The sequence below is a fragment of the Chelmon rostratus genome, chromosome 14 (genome assembly GCF_017976325.1).
Source record: "Chelmon rostratus isolate fCheRos1 chromosome 14, fCheRos1.pri, whole genome shotgun sequence".
Lineage (NCBI taxonomy): Eukaryota > Metazoa > Chordata > Actinopteri > Chaetodontiformes > Chaetodontidae > Chelmon > Chelmon rostratus.
Window position 1 is genome coordinate 11,504,022 of NC_055671.1, and position 16,605 is coordinate 11,520,626.

The 16,605-nt window shown below is 45.5% G+C and overlaps 1 protein-coding gene across 2 annotated transcripts; it reads right to left on the minus strand.

Moving 5' to 3' along the window:
- Positions 1-314: 314 nt before the first annotated feature.
- On the minus strand, positions 315-16,249 carry zgc:100829 (uncharacterized protein LOC445149 homolog). Of its 2 annotated transcripts, XM_041952929.1 has the most exons (8): positions 16,126-16,249; positions 14,811-15,385; positions 11,103-11,247; positions 10,810-10,912; positions 10,014-10,052; positions 9,881-9,925; positions 8,191-8,479; positions 315-1,513 (listed from the first exon to the last, which is right to left on the minus strand). In XM_041952929.1, the coding sequence occupies exons 2-8, from the start codon at positions 14,995-14,997 to the stop codon at positions 1,290-1,292; spliced, it is 1,032 nt and encodes a 343-aa protein (XP_041808863.1). In that variant the 5' UTR covers positions 14,998-15,385; positions 16,126-16,249; the 3' UTR covers positions 315-1,289. The 2 variants fall into 2 exon arrangements, with proteins under 2 accessions (XP_041808863.1, XP_041808864.1); XM_041952930.1 differs by lacking the exons at positions 9,881-9,925; positions 10,014-10,052.
- Positions 16,250-16,605: the final 356 nt, after the last annotated feature.

Sequence of the window (16,605 nt, forward strand, 5' to 3'; positions counted from 1 at the left end):
TTTTTTTTTTACACTGGCCCTGGTGAAGCATGCAGGTCTATTTGCTGAGGCTGGACATTTATAAATTACATATATTCTGTGTGAACTAGCTGCAAACCGTCTGTGTGGTAGGTTGAATTCTGCCAATCAAAGTTTGGCATTTCATATATATCTGAAATATATGTGTGTGCAATTGTGATTACAGCAGTTGAAAGAATTATATTAGATATTTGACTGTAGCATGTTTGTCCTCTGTAAGCTACAAGACATGAAAGAAAAGATGTCTTATTTCACACAGACGCAGAGCTGAAAGAACAACAAAAGACGACTTTTTAGCCAAAAGTTGTACAATTTTATTGCTTCTTTGATTGCACCATACAAGCTTGACATTAAAGGTAAAAACGTCTCTCATTTTACAGGTGAGCATTGTATTCCTGTTAAATATCCCATTACAAAACGTCCTTCTCCCTATAGAAAATGTAAAAAAAAAAAAGAACACACAAAGTATGACCACACATCTCTAAAATAGTACTGAAAGAAACAGAGATGAGTAACACAGAGCCGGATCATTTGGCAGCGACTGTCTAACTTGATCCACTGGGAGCGACAGACGAGGCATTTGGCACTGTCATTGGTCCACAACAGGTCGTAGTGAGACTCCTGCCAGGTGGCAGGGGGAGACATACATTGCATTGTGACAAATAAACAACCCTATACTATTCCCAGGGAGGAGACAGCAAGATGAAGGAGGACCCTTCTGTGCCTTATTTCACCCCATTATGCCCCCCCATGCCCATTCTGTTGTCCTGAGCTACGAATACTGCACCGCACATGTGTCTGCATATGAGCTAATGCAAACTGTCTCACAGGGGATGCAAAGAATGTCAGCGGCAAGTAAACAATATTGCGTGCGCAGGGTTTGTGATTTGGACTAAAAACCGTGTGTTAGAATGAGGGCGTGTTTTTCCACATGTTACACAAAGTGGAAAGCAACAACAACAAGTGAATACATATGATAGTCATCAATTCCCTGGCAAACACATATACATTGCAATCAATTGCTTTGGAAGTTCTTTCCCACAAAGACTGCTGACAGTACTGCAGCATCCAAAAATCAAAGAAAACCATTACATTCAAGCATTTCCATTGCTGTGCTTTGGGAGTGAAAGCAACATTGTAGACTTTAGCATTTCTGAGAGCCACCTTTGGAGCTCTCCGTGTCATTAGCCCGCAGGCCGAGGCTCCACGTTAGGTGTCCGTCATTGTCCAGTGTGAAGCTGTGTGGGCAAATGTGCATCGGTGTGTGGGGATTACCTCACAGTAGGTGTGGTCGTTAGACGCAAGTGGCTAGGCTTGGTGGGGAGGGGAGGCTTGATGCCGCGAGAGGGGGTCTGCATGGGGGTTGTAGTGCTTTCAGCGCTGAAGGTTTTCATCAGCTGTGCCACCCGGCCACGCCCTGCGCAGGTTGGCGCACTCCCCGGTGACCCAGCCTCCTCCGAGGCAGCCCTCCGAGAAGCCTCTGATGCACCAATATCTGCAAAAAGAGAGGGTCAGATTTCTTTAAGTGCTCCAACGTACGTCAACCTGGCTGCAGTGCATGCGGTGAATATATCAAAACCAGCTTAAAATACATAATATAAAGGGGCATCATGTGGGTGATATTTAGTGCCTGATATAAATAAATAGATTTGAACCTTTATTTGTATGTTTTTTGTTATTGAGGTTTATTATATTATAAGTGCTACACTCTGTATCTGCCATAAACTGTATTAGGATCTTGAAATAAACTTTTTTAAGCTTCCTTACAGGGTTTCTAGCACCCAATCATTACTTCATTTGCATTTTTTCTCCCATTTTTTCTCTTCACTGTATATTATAAGACGATTTTCTGGGCTGTGCCTGTCACAAGGGAACCGTGTTTACTGTAAAGTGCAGTGGTCAGTGTCTTGTTGCAGCAGGAAACACAACACCTTTTTGGGAGCATGACAACATGAAAACCAGGTGAAAATCAGTTTGAACTGATGAACGCCTTATTTTTCAGTGCAAAGTGGTATAAAAAACATGAGCAATGACGGCTACACAGTCAGCACATCTATGCTACATTATTGTTGTAAAGGCAGGAATCCAGTCTTCCCACACCACTCAATCGTTTCCTCCCTCCAAACACTGTGCCTCCGTTTTTCTTCACTCTTTTTTACCTTTTATACCCTCCTTTTCATTCGCATCCCTTTATCCCACTCTGGCTGAACAGAGGTCATCCTCAGTGGAAGTGTAGTAGGGACACAGCTGGGTGTAGTTGGTGTGTGTGTGCGCTTGCTGAGGTACTGTGTTTGGAAGAGGGTGTAATTGAGGGAGGAATGGAGGGAACAGGAGTAACGGAGGGGAGGGAGGGCCACAGGGACAGCAATGGAGAGCAGACAGACGCTGCTCAGACACCAGAAGGCTTGAGGAGCCACATATTTTTAGCGTCATCCCCGGGGGACAGAGATATGTGAGAGCGCCCGCGTGCACGGCTAGAGACGCACAAACGCTCACACACACACACACACACACACACACACACACACACACATGTTTCCATCACTTTGGGGGACATTACAGAGACTTGCATTCATTTCCCGGAGACTTTACCATAACCTAGCCACCACTTGCCTAACTCTAACCCTTATACTAATCTTAACCTAAACTTTACCTCACCCTAACCTTAACCCAAGTCTTCACCCTGAATGTTACACTATGGGGACTTGTGTTTTGTCCCCATGAGGAAGACAGTCCTCACAATGTGACCGTGTAAACAGGTTTGTGTCCCCACAATGTGAGTAATACATGTCCGCACATACACACACGCACACAAAACGAAGTGAAAACACGCACAAGCGTACACACGGCTTCTAGCAGTTGAATTTCAAAAGACACACACGCGTTCTCATGTTACATTCAGGTCTGTGCGTGCTCTCTCTCTTGCACACACACACACACACACAAACACAAACGTGCACCTTTGCACAGCCCTCCTGCTCATAGATTCAGTCACGCATGCAGCCATCTCTGACTAACACCACGGCCTAGCACAGAGTCACACAGTCACACACGCACAGACACAGAGGTGGGGTACAGCCAAAACCACACAGGCACTCCTGGGGCCAGGAAACCTTTAAAGCTCTTGATGTCTTGCAGGCATGAAAAGGAGAGACCTAAAGTAGCCTTAAAGGTTGTGTTATTGTTTATTGTTGTTTACTCTCCTTTCTCTCCTCGCCCTCACTCTATCTTGCCCCTCTCCCCGTGGCTCTGACGCCTCCCTCCCTCCCTCCGCCCTCCTCTTCATCTCTTCCTCTCCCCGTCTTGCCCTGCCTTCCTCTGCCCCCTGACCCGCGGTTCCTGTGTTAATGTCCTCTTGCCGCGCTGCGTGGGCTTGCCTCTGATTGTCTCGTTGTGTTGTGTGGTCACCACGGAAACCTTGGATAGGCTCCAGCAATTGAGGCTGACACACATTCAGGCACGCACCGAGCACACACGCAGACACACACACACGCAGAGACGCACACAAACACAGACGCAGGCACACACACACTCATGGTCAGAGAGTTTTTTGAGCTCAGAGCCTCGGTGCAGGTCTGAGTGGAATGCTTAATAGAGAGACAGAGAGATAGAAAGAGGAGGAGAGGGAGAGTTGGTGTTATGGGCATTGACTGTTGTGAAGAAATATTACAAGTAGATATAGAGTGTATACATACTGTAGGCCTATGTATTGAGAGCATGTCTTGAAAGAAAACCCTTAATACCTTCAAACAGGTAACCTGATGAACCTGTCTTAACACACCCAAAAAAATGCTAAAACCCCACGCCTTTCTGCCTGAAACTCTCCCCAGTAGCTGCACTCTCAGCTCCGTCAGCAGAAACAGTCATTAAAGCTACCTGCGAAAACACCTATTAAAATGAACGAGAATCTCTGCATTAAATCACTCGTCGAGATTGATTAATCTCCCATTCGAGCCTTCGTTCGCCACTCCTCACATCTCAGTCCAGCTCGTAAATGTGCGGGGAGGACAAAGAGGAGGGGGCGGGAGGCAGTGTCACTGACCAGGCTAGCACAAAAATTAAAGACCAATCTATCTCTTTAAAGACCTCCACGTCTCTGGCAGAAAGAGAGGTGGGGGTGTGGTGGGGAGGCGGGGGGCAGAAGTGGGGCAGAGGGCAGAATTCCCGAGCAGCATGTCTGTGGACTGAAGGGCAGGGAGGAGAGGAGGTGTGTGTGTGTGTGTGTGTGTGTGTAAGTAAAGCCGGGGGGTGGGGTGGAGGGGGGCTCCTGTGTGGGGGGCTGGGGCCCCTGTCACTTATCAGCTCTAGCTGAGCGTCGCCCAGGGCTAGAGTCGGGAAGCAGCGCTGGAATGTGTGTCCTTCCCTCTGAAGGTGAGGAGAGAGGAGAGGAAAAGCCGACCGCCCGACAGACGGAGGAGGGCTTATAAACGTGAACACACACCGTCAGCTGCTGGATACACTTTCATGCTTGCATGTGCTCACATCATACGACACACACACGCTAACACGCAACACATAGCTCTGCATCTCTGGGTTCAGCACCACACTCACTCCGATACTGAGTAACTTCTATCTGAAACATGACGTGCCTCACTTTCGTTTTTATGCAGACGACACGCAACTTTAACCTAGCGGCAAGTGATCCGTTTTTTCCAGTTTTTTAGATGAAAAATGGAGGTTTGGCCAGGTTTTTTAAGAAGGAGCAGACTCGTTTAAGCTAATTTTCACCCTTGTTCCCGAATAGTTTTCCACTGAAAGAGGATACTGATCTATGCAGTTTGCAGTAAATTAGGTCCTCTGACAGCACCGAAAATGCTTAAGGTTACACATGACGAGAAAGAAGGATTAAATAATTAGCAAATTCTTTGCACTACATAAAAAACACAGTTCTACTTCTGTTATTAAAAAAAAATTCTCACTGATTTCTTAAGCTTTTTTTTTTTAATCAGATTTTTTACCTTACTGTAATCAAAACAACTTTAGGCTAGTCTTTTTTAAAATGATAAATAAATGATGACCATGATGATGATAAAGATTACATCAAATGGAATTAAAAATGTTATTTATCCACAAACCTTCAAAAAAACCCACATCTGGCACCTGATTTCCCGAAAGTCGACAGCTGCATCCTGACAGTATCGAGAGCTTGATACTGTTCAGTTTGGTGATACATTTTATCCTCAGCTCTGGTGTAATAAAAGCATTATTAGTTTTTGTCACGGCATCCAATGCCACATACAACTTCTTGAAATCTCCAGTGTTGTATTTTGGAGGTCAGAACAAGTTTTAGTCCAGCTCCAATGGATACTAAATAAGTTCATCTTCCACCATAGGGCCGCAGTCTCTGCTCACAGGATGCAGAAATCCTTGTCATTACCCACATTCAAAAGAAAACAGCTGAGGCATGAGCCTTATCCTAGTCAGCCTCCTCCTCCCCTTGGAACACGCTTCCTGCCATTGTCAAGGACAGACACTCAGTCAGTATTTTTTTGTCCAGAGTCAAGACACATTTATTCAGCACTGTGTTCGGCCCACCTCAACTCCCACCACGCCAGCTGTTCCTTTCCCTTTCCTCTCCCTTTCTTTTTCCTGCATTCGTCTGTTGTGCGCTGCCCTGGCATTGCCCACTGATCTCGCATCCAGCCACTAATGTGGGTGCAGGCGCGCGCACAAAAAACACGTCCGTGCTACCACGGTTTATTGGAAATGTTTCTTTTGGTTTCTTCTTTCACTCCAGACTTTAGTCATTCGTGTTGTGCGAAACTGTTGATCCGGATCCAGTTGATAAATCACCTTAAAAGCTCTGAGCTCATGGCACATGCCTACACAAACAGATTTCTTACTTGACAGTAGCGCAGCAGAAACTCCCTTAAAACGCTGTTTAATTCTCATACTCTATGTTCAATCAGTCTAGCTCAGTCGATATCTACACACGTGATTTCACAAATATTTCTGTCATTTTGCTTCTTGATGACATTATTAAGAGCTTGTTAGCTTGGGTCTGGCGTTTGGAGAGATTTGCTCGGCCTCCAAAATCTACAATGAACTGCCAGGAATGTCCCGAATGAACAAGACACTAAAGAGACAGAGAGAGAGAAAAGATCTAGAAATAGTTTTAGGATTGATTTTTTTTTCATTCAGCTTTCTTTAACAAGTGCTAGAAAACATGCAGGTGAAAGAATACACAGGCAGACTCAACCTTGAAGAACTGTCATGGTGTCATTATGTTGGGAGGCTGCTGTTGTGTTTTTCTAAAGGAAATTATTGGCTCTGATAATATCAAGATGACAATTTATCCTATTCAGCGCTTTCACAAAATGCTCAAGTGCTGAATAAAAAATCTTCCTCCTGTGTTTAAGCTTTTCTGCTGATTCCTATCTGAAAAAAGCTCGTGTCTTCCCAGCACAAAGCAGCGATCAGGAACTGTTGCAGTGTGTTTGCAGTGCGGGTGCACTGTAGGATGAACAGTTTTCCAGCAGAGGGACCCTATGGAAATGAGGTTTTCTATGCAACTGGCCATTTTTCCTACAGTATCACTGTCTTCCACTGGATGGTGCTAACTCCACCCTTACACTACCCATTTTTCTGCATAACTGGGTCACTGTATGGTGAATGAATGTTCAGTCAATTCATGAAACTGGGTGCTGTGTTGAGACAGGAAGTCTAGGAATCACAATGATAAGAAACACAAAGTAATCTGCACATCATAGTGGAAGACAATAATGACAACAATATCCATGTCAAGGCCTGAGATATGTGTTATGAAGACAAAGCCTGAAAAAAACTCCACTATCTACACAGTGAACATCTGCATGGACCAAGGCAGAGACACGCAAGCAGCACAGACACGAAGAGAGAAGCAGAAAGACAGAGCAGCGTCCCACTGCTTTGTGAAAAAATGAATAAAATGTGAAACCCAGATGAGATGTAATGCTTGTGAGATGTGCGGTTAATTGGCTAACTTCGCCACCACTCTCCACTCCGCCTTACCTGTTCTTACTGGCTTAATGACAGCAAAGGCTGCCAAATAACTTAGAAAACACTTTGTAAGGCCAACACCAATTTGGTATTGATCAAATGGTTATACTCTCATGTGCCAACAATATTTTAATGCATAAAAAAAACAATATAACGCCGTTTAATCAGGGGTAAAATAAGAGGAAGTGTTAATTACTGTAAACTGATAACCAACTATTGAGTATAACGTTAATGCAGCTCTCTATTGTACTATGTTATTTGTGTGCATACTTATTATGCCAATTAACTGAATAGGAGAGAAAAAAATATTTTTAATTAAGTAAAATATTACCGTTCACTAAAGAAATATGACTATAAGAGACCAGGAAGTTTTGGGGGGGGGGGTTCATATTGCCCCGTAAAACAAAAAGTCATGTGATTTTGCTGTGAAGAACCAGTGCTCAAGCTAATATTTGTCTGATCTCTGGCATGTGACTCCATGTGGTTAAATGACCACGCACCTGAGTCACCCCCGCGCTTATTGACAATTTCAGTGCTCACGCGCACCCATGACGGAAGCGACCGAACAAGCAGGTGTGAGGGGGCGATGTGGTACCGCGACACAAATCCCAGCCACATAAGCCTTTTTCCCCCTCTAGGCTGGCCTCATTTTGCTGTGCCAGTCCATAAAGATTCCAGCGGGCTGAGGCACTATTTGGCGAGCGTATTAGGTTTGGGGAAATAAATCCTTCTTCCTTGCTGCGGCGCTGAAAAACCTATCTGGTGTGAACTTTGTTCAGACTGGTCCTGCTCAGCTCTCCACAGCCATTATAACTCTCAGAGAAGAAGTAGTGGAACAGGTTCTGTTGTGGGCTCAGCGGTGATCGTTATCTATGCTAGTTACAGTATTGTGGACTCAAATTTCAACCCACATCAGTTTCTAGGCTTCTCCAATATGTAGCATCTAACTGAAGAACCATAAGAGAAGTTAGAGTAAGATTCATGGAGAGGGATGTCAGGGACGTCTCTATTAGCTGTGTTTATCCATGATGACACCAGCCATCATTAATATTGCTGTTTGGGTGTTTGTCTCTATTAGCCAGCAAATGAAAGACTGCAGAGACTGAAAAACATTTAATAGATGTAGAGGAAATGTTTATTTATTGATTTATCAGACCCATCGTGCACCCGTACCCATGCTGTATGCTCACTCACCTTTCCCACCCTGTGACTCCCAGAGCCTCGGAGGTTCCTGTGCGCGCAGGCCAACTTTGGTGGGTATCGTTGTTCCAGAGTCTATTCTGACAGTGGTGCTGGGGGAAGCTGATGGTGCGGCGGCCAGCCTCAGATTTCCGAGGCCGGATCTGGTGTTGACAGAGCCTGGCGCTGCGCTTGCAGAAGCCGGTCTCACGTTGACAGGGCTAGCTCTCACGGGAGGCCTGGAGCAGATGGAGGGCTGGGGAGCTGACTTCTCCTCAGCCGCGCTGGCTGAATTCAGCTCGGGCTGCGGCGGGAAGAGTGACAAAAGAGGACAGAGGAGCGCGATCAGTGTTGACAGCTAATTCACATACAGTGGAATTACTGTCATGTCTGATTAAATCACCGGATAAATGATTCACCAAATTACGGTTCTCCAGTGACTACGCGGTGCCACAATGAAACACACAGAACTATGACCACTGATTAAGAGTTTAAGGATGTGTGGAAAGAAAATTATAAGGTGACTTGGAAATCAAGCTGCCTCGCTAATCTTCCTTCCTGATCTTACGCCTTCTTAATCAACAATCTCACTCTTCCCCCCTCTCTCTCAGGCTGACTCCTTCCCTCTCTAAATCAACTGGAGAAAACCTGCAGCAGCCACCGCCACATCTGCAGCACTGAAGCAGCCCCCTTCTGGTTTCCAGACACAAATCACTCCATCTACAAACAAGGCATTCAACAAAATCATGAATTTTGTAATTTGTAATTTTTTTTTTTGGCTGCCAGACTGGCCAAACCTCCTAAGGTGTGGATGATCGTTGCCACATCGGCATGGGTTGGCCAGAGATGTGTTGGGGCCTGTCATATAGAGAGTCTGGTATAGATAGAAGAAGCGAGGGAGAGACGCTTCCTTCTGTGGCAAAGAGGAGGGAAAAACAGAGAACAGAGGCGAGCTCACGCGCCCAAACCTCAGGAGACTACCCCACAATCCCATCCATCTGCGACTGACGCATTCTCTATCTCTGGCGTTTTAATTCCCTGATCAAGTTCATCAACCATCTGTTCTAGGGCAGTCCAGAAATCCTGCCTTGCCTCTGTGATTCAGCTGTTCTGGCAGTGCGTGTCACCTGCACGCACACACACACACACACACACGCGCACACACACATACACACACACACACACATTTGCGTGCACGTGAGCGCAGGAAGAGAAAGAAAGCGAGGGGCGATGGAGAGCGTACTCCCCAGACAACCCAAGGCTGGAGCGATGATGGAGCCGGTGGGAGGACAGTTCAGTTCAGCTGTTCCCCAGAGATCTACGAGGGGTGCGGCAGCTCAGGCGAGCGGGAGCGCAGAGAGGGAGAATGCTGGGAGAAAGATGATCTGCAGAGAGGCTGGGAGTGAGGGGACAGCTGGCCTAACCACCATTTCCTGTTCCTCACAGAGGCCAGGACTGCCATGAAAAGACACTCCAAAAGCACATTTTAGACGAGCTGAGGAGTGGCTCCCGATACTGTTAATCACACCTTGCTGGGACACGTCGGGCTGGGTTTAAAATGTGTTGGATGACACAAGAAAACCAACAGTCTGCTGCTTTAAAAAGCAGCTATAATTTACACAAAGAGCAGGCACATATCTTAAAAAGCTCAAACTGGGGCAGCTGAAAAGAAAAACAAAACACAATTACTTTAATTCATAAGTACCTTTTTTTCTGCTGCTGGGGGTGATGAATGCTCGCTCACTGACACCTGTGGGTTTAACAAAGACATTACATGAGGCCATGATGCAACCCCACAGCGCAGAGCTCAGTCATGGCAGGCAGTTACCGCGACTCACCGGCAGAGGGAGTAAAGTGCTCGTCTCCTCACATTTCTCCTGTTGAGACAGACAGTGCCATGTTAGATGAGACTGAAGGCGACACGTCATCCTCCTCTGCTGTGAGTCACTGGGAGCGAGTGAAGGGGAAATACGGGGTTTGAGAGCGAGTTACGAGCTGAAACGAGCCCGTCACGCAAATGAAGAATATTGCAAATGGGGATGGGGTGTTTAATGGCATATCCGCGCGGTGGGTGCGGCGATGTGGCCGCAGGAGAGTCAGCGACTGGCCGGCGCGCGAGAAATTTCCACTGAGTGAGCAGCGTGCAGCTTTAGCTCGGAGAGCCGGCGCGCTCAGGCCAGATGAGACCGTGCACCCCGGCTCCGCTCCGGCTCAGTGTGTGCACGGTTGCCATGACAACGCAGCAAATCTCTTTTTAAGATAGCGTGAAAAAGGAGACGTGCCCCCCACACCTCACACACACACACCCACCCACCCCTCCTCCATCCACCCCGCCACCCCCTTTCCAACTCCAAAATCAACAGCTCACACACCACCAAGTGCACACACACACACACGCACACACACACACACACACACAAAATATCACAACTCAGGAAATTCTACTTTTGATTGAAAGAATTTGGAGGCTCAAATACAATGTGGAATAAACTGGTCTGACAGGCCAGCTTTTGTATGTTTTGCATTCATATTCACTGTGGTAAACAGTAATAGTGCATATAATAACAAAGGGGGCAGGAGACAGTGAAAAGCACCCCGAAGGTCAACATGCTTTGATTTCAAGCTGGTACACACCTTTAAATTCAGTGATATTCCAGGTTGTGCTTTAGGAGGGAAGTTCTCTCTCTCAGTTCTGACAGGTTCTGTGGTTTTTCTGCTCTTCAAGATCGTCTGATGGCTGCAGATAATCACAACAGATCTTAATTCTTTACAGTGCACATACTTCCATGCAAAATGTTATATCTTAAGTATGTTTACAACAGGAGCCGCCAATAATCCTTCAAATTACAACACTAATACGCTGAAACACTGATCTATTTTTTTTATGTTACGTATTGTTCACATTTTATATCACAAAGGTGAATTACTGTGCATTGTTCTGAAGACTCTGCGCCTTCTTTTCTCCGAATCCTGAGCAGATGAATCTGGAGCTCAGCTCATCCACCTCCCCGATCACAATGACCGCCACATCTCCGTCCCGGCCGAGCAGCCAGCTCACATTCTTACTGTTGGCTGGAGAAATACACACACACACACACACACACACACACACACAACATGAGTTATTGTGAGGCACTGATTTATGAAAAAAAATGCTAATTACGCAGAGGTGCTTTAAGGGTTAAAGAAATGAAAGGTGACACTAGAATATGGTTGTTTTCATGTAACACAATCTGACAAACACTGATTTATCTGATTATTTTGGCGTCTTAAAACCACAGCCACAATTTGTAAACAATTATTTTGAAATATTGAGATCTGTCAGATAACCAGTTGTAGCTCAGTTCATTCCAATAGAAAAGTTATCACAGTGTATCTGATAAGTAGAGGCTGCTGTTATGGTTTGTGTTCATGGTTTTTCAGTCCCTAATGTGAACTAATTCTCACATGAAACCATCTTTTAATTCACCACTTTAAACCTATTCCCAATTCCTCATCCTAAAACATCATTACATGAGAGCTGGTCTCACTCTTGGCCTCTCCTGATCTGTCTATCTTTGTGAGGACACCTAGTCCTCATAAGCGTACAAGCCAAACACTGCACACACACACACTTTCGCAACATAATGCAACTGCTTTGTGACTATATTTGGGAGCATACAGAAACTACTTTATAGAGATACGCCGGCTCACACGGGTTCAGAGGGTGAGACCTCGTGGGGCTGAAAACAGGAAAACATACAGTTCTTTCAAAGTGAACTGGTTTTGCCAGCTTGCCCTGTGGATCGCATTCTTGCAGGGCATACCAGGATGACTATGAAACCACAGCCGTCAGAACCTCGGTAAACAAGCTATCAGTCCAAAGTGACAGCTACAAACCACAACGCCATTGTCAGGTGCAGGTGAGATCAATCATGTCAGCTGAGTGTGGGGACATTTAAAAGACACCTAATTTAATGTGTTGGCATGCATCCCAGGTCCTACTGTAATAGGCAGTGTTAAAGCATCTGAAATGCAGCTTACAATAAATGGTGTTGTGCACTGACGTGTTTAAGTGAACAGAATGAAGCACGTCAAAGCGTCTTCAGGACAATGACAGATGTGAAAAAAGTTAAGGAGGTCACACACTGAGCCGTGAACTTTGCCTCTGCCTCATGTAAGTGTCACCAGTGAACCTACGACATAAACACGCTCACGCAAACACATTACATTACAAACACATTACCATAAAGTCAGCCTAACCCAACAAAAGTCCCATGATCAGAAAAGGCTGAGGGCTGAAACTGTCAACAGCGGCCGAGAGAGACGCCAGCTTCATTCTGTCCATAAAAACAAACAGAGCATGTGAGCTCTCCCACAAGGCCAACCAGATAAAATCCAGCTCCCTCTTTGTTTCTCAAACACATACATTTCCTGCATGCTTCCTGTTTCACCTCCTGCTAATTGTTCGGAGGACTAAGTGTTGACTCACTTCCTATTTTTACACAGAAACACATACTATCCACCATTTCCTCCGCGCTATGGACGGGGAGCCTGTGTGGAGAGGAGCTGAGACCATGTGATCTCAGCCTGCAGTCTCCATCCAGCCTCCTAAGGACAGCTGCATTGGTCATTAAGAGATAGAAAGAGCACTGTTCTCTCACTCTGCACCGCAGTTCATAGTAAGTGCTTTGTTATTAGCCAAGGCAAGACAGATCGCATTACTATGTCAATCAGAGTTAATGCACCAACTGCAGTGTGCCGTTAATTGGTTTTAAGTCGTATTCGAATGGGTTAGCAGCGGTGGACGATGTATTCAGATCCTTTACTTCAATAAAAGTACTAGTACAACACTGTGAAAAAACTCCAGCATTCAAAACCTTACTTAAGTACACATATGTAAGTATTATCAGCAACATGTACTTAAAGTATCAAAAGCAAAAGTACTTATTGTGCAGTAAAATGGTCCCTGCGAGTGTTTTAGTATTACATATGATATGTTTGGATTAATGTTACAGCTGCGTTCATGCCTAAGTTGCATTTTACTGCTGTAGATGTTTAAGGTTGAGCTACTTTGAACTACTTCATACGCAGCTGGGGAGCAATGCAGCACACTCTATACACTCTGCATGTGCTTGCAGCTGTCCTGTGAGAACCATGCATTTCTAAAAACTCAACTTCTCATGAGCTCAGAAAAACAGGCCTGTTTTCAGCTTGGTGACGATGCATTTTCCAGCTAATCCATTTAAAATAGCTTATTTAGCTTAAGAAGTAGGAGAAATTTCTCAACTCCTTGAGGAACACTTAATCCTTTGCTAATCAGAAACATTCAAATTCACAATCTCCACGTTCGGAGATACAAATCACCCGACAGGACGGGTATGAAATATTGTAATCTAAAAAGTAACTAGTAACTGCAGCTGTCAGACGTGGAGTAAAAAGTGCAATGTTTGCCTCTGAGATGTAGATGTAGCATGATTTCTACTGAAGTACAGCACTTGAGTTGAGTTGCTTGTTATCATCTTGGGAGCCTTCTTTGGAATACAAAAATACAGAGATTTGTTTGTTATGTCACAGTCATCACGCCATGCATTCGTCACTCCGCCACTTGCTACCACCAAAGAGAAAATGCTGACAGGCAAGATTCTGCGCGTCAAACCGGTTTCAGGACAGACTTGGGGCCTCCTGAGTTTCTGGTTGTTTTGTTTTGTTTGATTGCTGCATGTACACTGTTGACTCCAACTGTCGCTTTTGAGCAGAAGCCAGCTCCTGATAAACCCATTTACCATCCGCGCTGCCTGTGCAATTCCCCTTGCAGGCCTTTTCGGTTTTTCTGGTCGTCTCTGTCTATCATGCCTGTGTTCTCATCTGCCATTTATTTTCCATCAGACGCGCATTCCAGACATGAGTGACGTCTCTGAACCAGTGAAATATTCCTCTCTGTCACTCTTAGGCTCACATTAGGTGGCGTGACTGGGAACAAAATGACCTAAATATACGTGTGAACGCACATTTCACATTCGCCATCATGGGCGCGTAAGACGTCTACTTTACTTTGCTTGTGTAAATGTTAACATCATCTGCGAGTGAGATGTCAACATTAATTCACCAACATCATCAATCTGCTGTAATTGTTTAGGACTTCAGAGACAAATAGAGCTTGATGTCAGTGAGGTATAAATGGTCTCTGCTTTCTGTCTGTTAGTCATGCTGCACGTCATCTTCTTCCAAGTCTCCCTTTTTTCTAACATAACAGACACGTTAATGTGGAGCAGCTGGTGTTTGTTAGCCCAAGTTTGTATTTTAGGAAACTTTAAACTTGCCAAATAGGACTTCAGGTAAACGCCGTGCTCGTCTCGGCAAACAGCTGCTGAGATGACAGGGAACATGAGCTGCAGCGGCGACAGCACATCCAGCAGCGCAGGATGTTTGTCACAACCGATGCAGTGCACTTTTTAAGCTTTGAGACTCTCCATCAGGCGCAGCGCAGCAAACTGCGCAAACACAATGCAATCCTGCAAAGGGGAGCAGGTGGGTTTCTGTGCGATGGTCAGGGGGTTTAAAAAACTTGAAGGTGCGCCCTGCGGCAGTAGATAAACAGTGGGAAGGAAAGTTAACAAAAGGTGAGGTGGTGGTGGTGGGTTTGGCGTGGTTACCTTTTTTTGGCTTTGTCCTCTTGCACTCAGCGTCCCCCCCTTCTCTCTCCAGCTTCTCCTCCCGCTCCTTCCAGCGCCGCACCTGCTCCTGGCGCATTTTCAGGAACAGAGTCTTTTTCTGGTCCTCGTTGAGAGCATTCAGCACATCAGGGTCGATGTACATGTCCTTTAAAATCTGCTGCAGCATGTTGGCGGCTGAACCGGGGGGGGTGGGTGGGGGGTGGGGGATGCTTAACCTGGTACCACCTGGCCAAGCACTCTGAGGGAGGAGGCGCTGTCCTTTGGCCAGCAGCTTCTTGAGGTGGACAGTGTTGGTTTATAGCCTCATGTCGTTAGAAGAAAACTTCCACAGCTTACTTATCCTAAAATCACTCTTTGCTACACACATAAACTCCTCTCATAAATCAATCATGCTCATCCTCACACGCGCTTTTGAGCATACTGTTCAATCACACACACTCTCTCTCTCTCTCACACACACAAAATCCTGTTTCCTCTCTGTGCTGTGCAGACAGTTTCCCCACCCTGCTAAGATGTCAGTTTGCTTTGTCTTTGGAGGTCATCATTGGGATAATCTAAAAGACAAAAACAAGAAGGAGAAGACTTGACACAAACATTGGGAACATTATGTTGTGCTCTACAGATTTGATATTTTCCTTAAAGTTGCAGCGTCTCATATATCTCTCAATCCCGCCTTTGTCACACTGGGAAACTTTTTTCTTTTAGTCATTCCTTTGGAAAGTCTGTTTCAGCTGCTATCTTGTCCCTCCCTTTGTGAATACGGAAGAGCCTAAAACCCTGTTTCTAAACTGACAGAGAGTCCGTAGCCCAGAATGGGAGAAGATTGCAAAGGAATGGGACTGTTTCTGTCATCAGCAGCCCACCTCCCGCCTCCCCCTCCCCACCACACATCCCTTCCCAAACCCATGTTCCTTTCTCCCTAAAACTCCCACGAGATAGCGGCTCCATTTTCAACATGGTCAGTTTCTGTTTGTGAGAGAGAGAAACAAAACAAAAGCAGGGTCGTAGCCCAGGACAGCATGAGCCGGTTTATCTAACAAGGAGATTGAAATGGACTCCTCCAATCACAGTGGGTAGTTGAACAATGGCTACCACATAAGCAGCCTTGGAGGGAAAGAAAGCTTGTCTCAGGCTGAGAACTATCACACTGGTGGAATACAGATTTGTGTCTGCTAAACACGTTGCAGGGTGCAGAGAAGGAAACCCGGGGGAAGGGGGGAAGTGGACGGAGAAAGTAAGTGATACAAAGTGAAAGGGAGTTGGAAGAGAAGGTAGAATTAGCTGAAGTACTCACAGTGGGATGTAGTCAGCCGCTCCACAGCAGTGTATGCTAACTAAGCTGAGAGAGTCAGAGCGCCTGTGGGTCCTCCTCGTCTTTGTGTGTATGACTGGGCTGATGACATCACAGCATTCCATAATCTCTCTCCCTCCTCCTCCTCTCTCTCTCTCTCTCTCTCTCTCTCGCCGACACACACACACACACACACATATACACACGCGCACACACACACTTTATTTTAAAAAAGGGGAAGAAAGCAATTCAGGAAGTTGACCTCACACATAAAAGAAGCAATAAAAAAAAGAAGAAAAAAAGGAGAAGCCACACTTTCAAGATCCGCTTCCAACTGGTCTGAATGTAAAGAATAAAGCTGCAAAAATGCACCAACTCTTAATATACATACATACAATTCTTTTATTGCCTACATAGAAGTTCTTGATTATTGCTTAAATGGAAAAGTCATTATTCTCTTCAGTCATTCAATATATGGCAGAT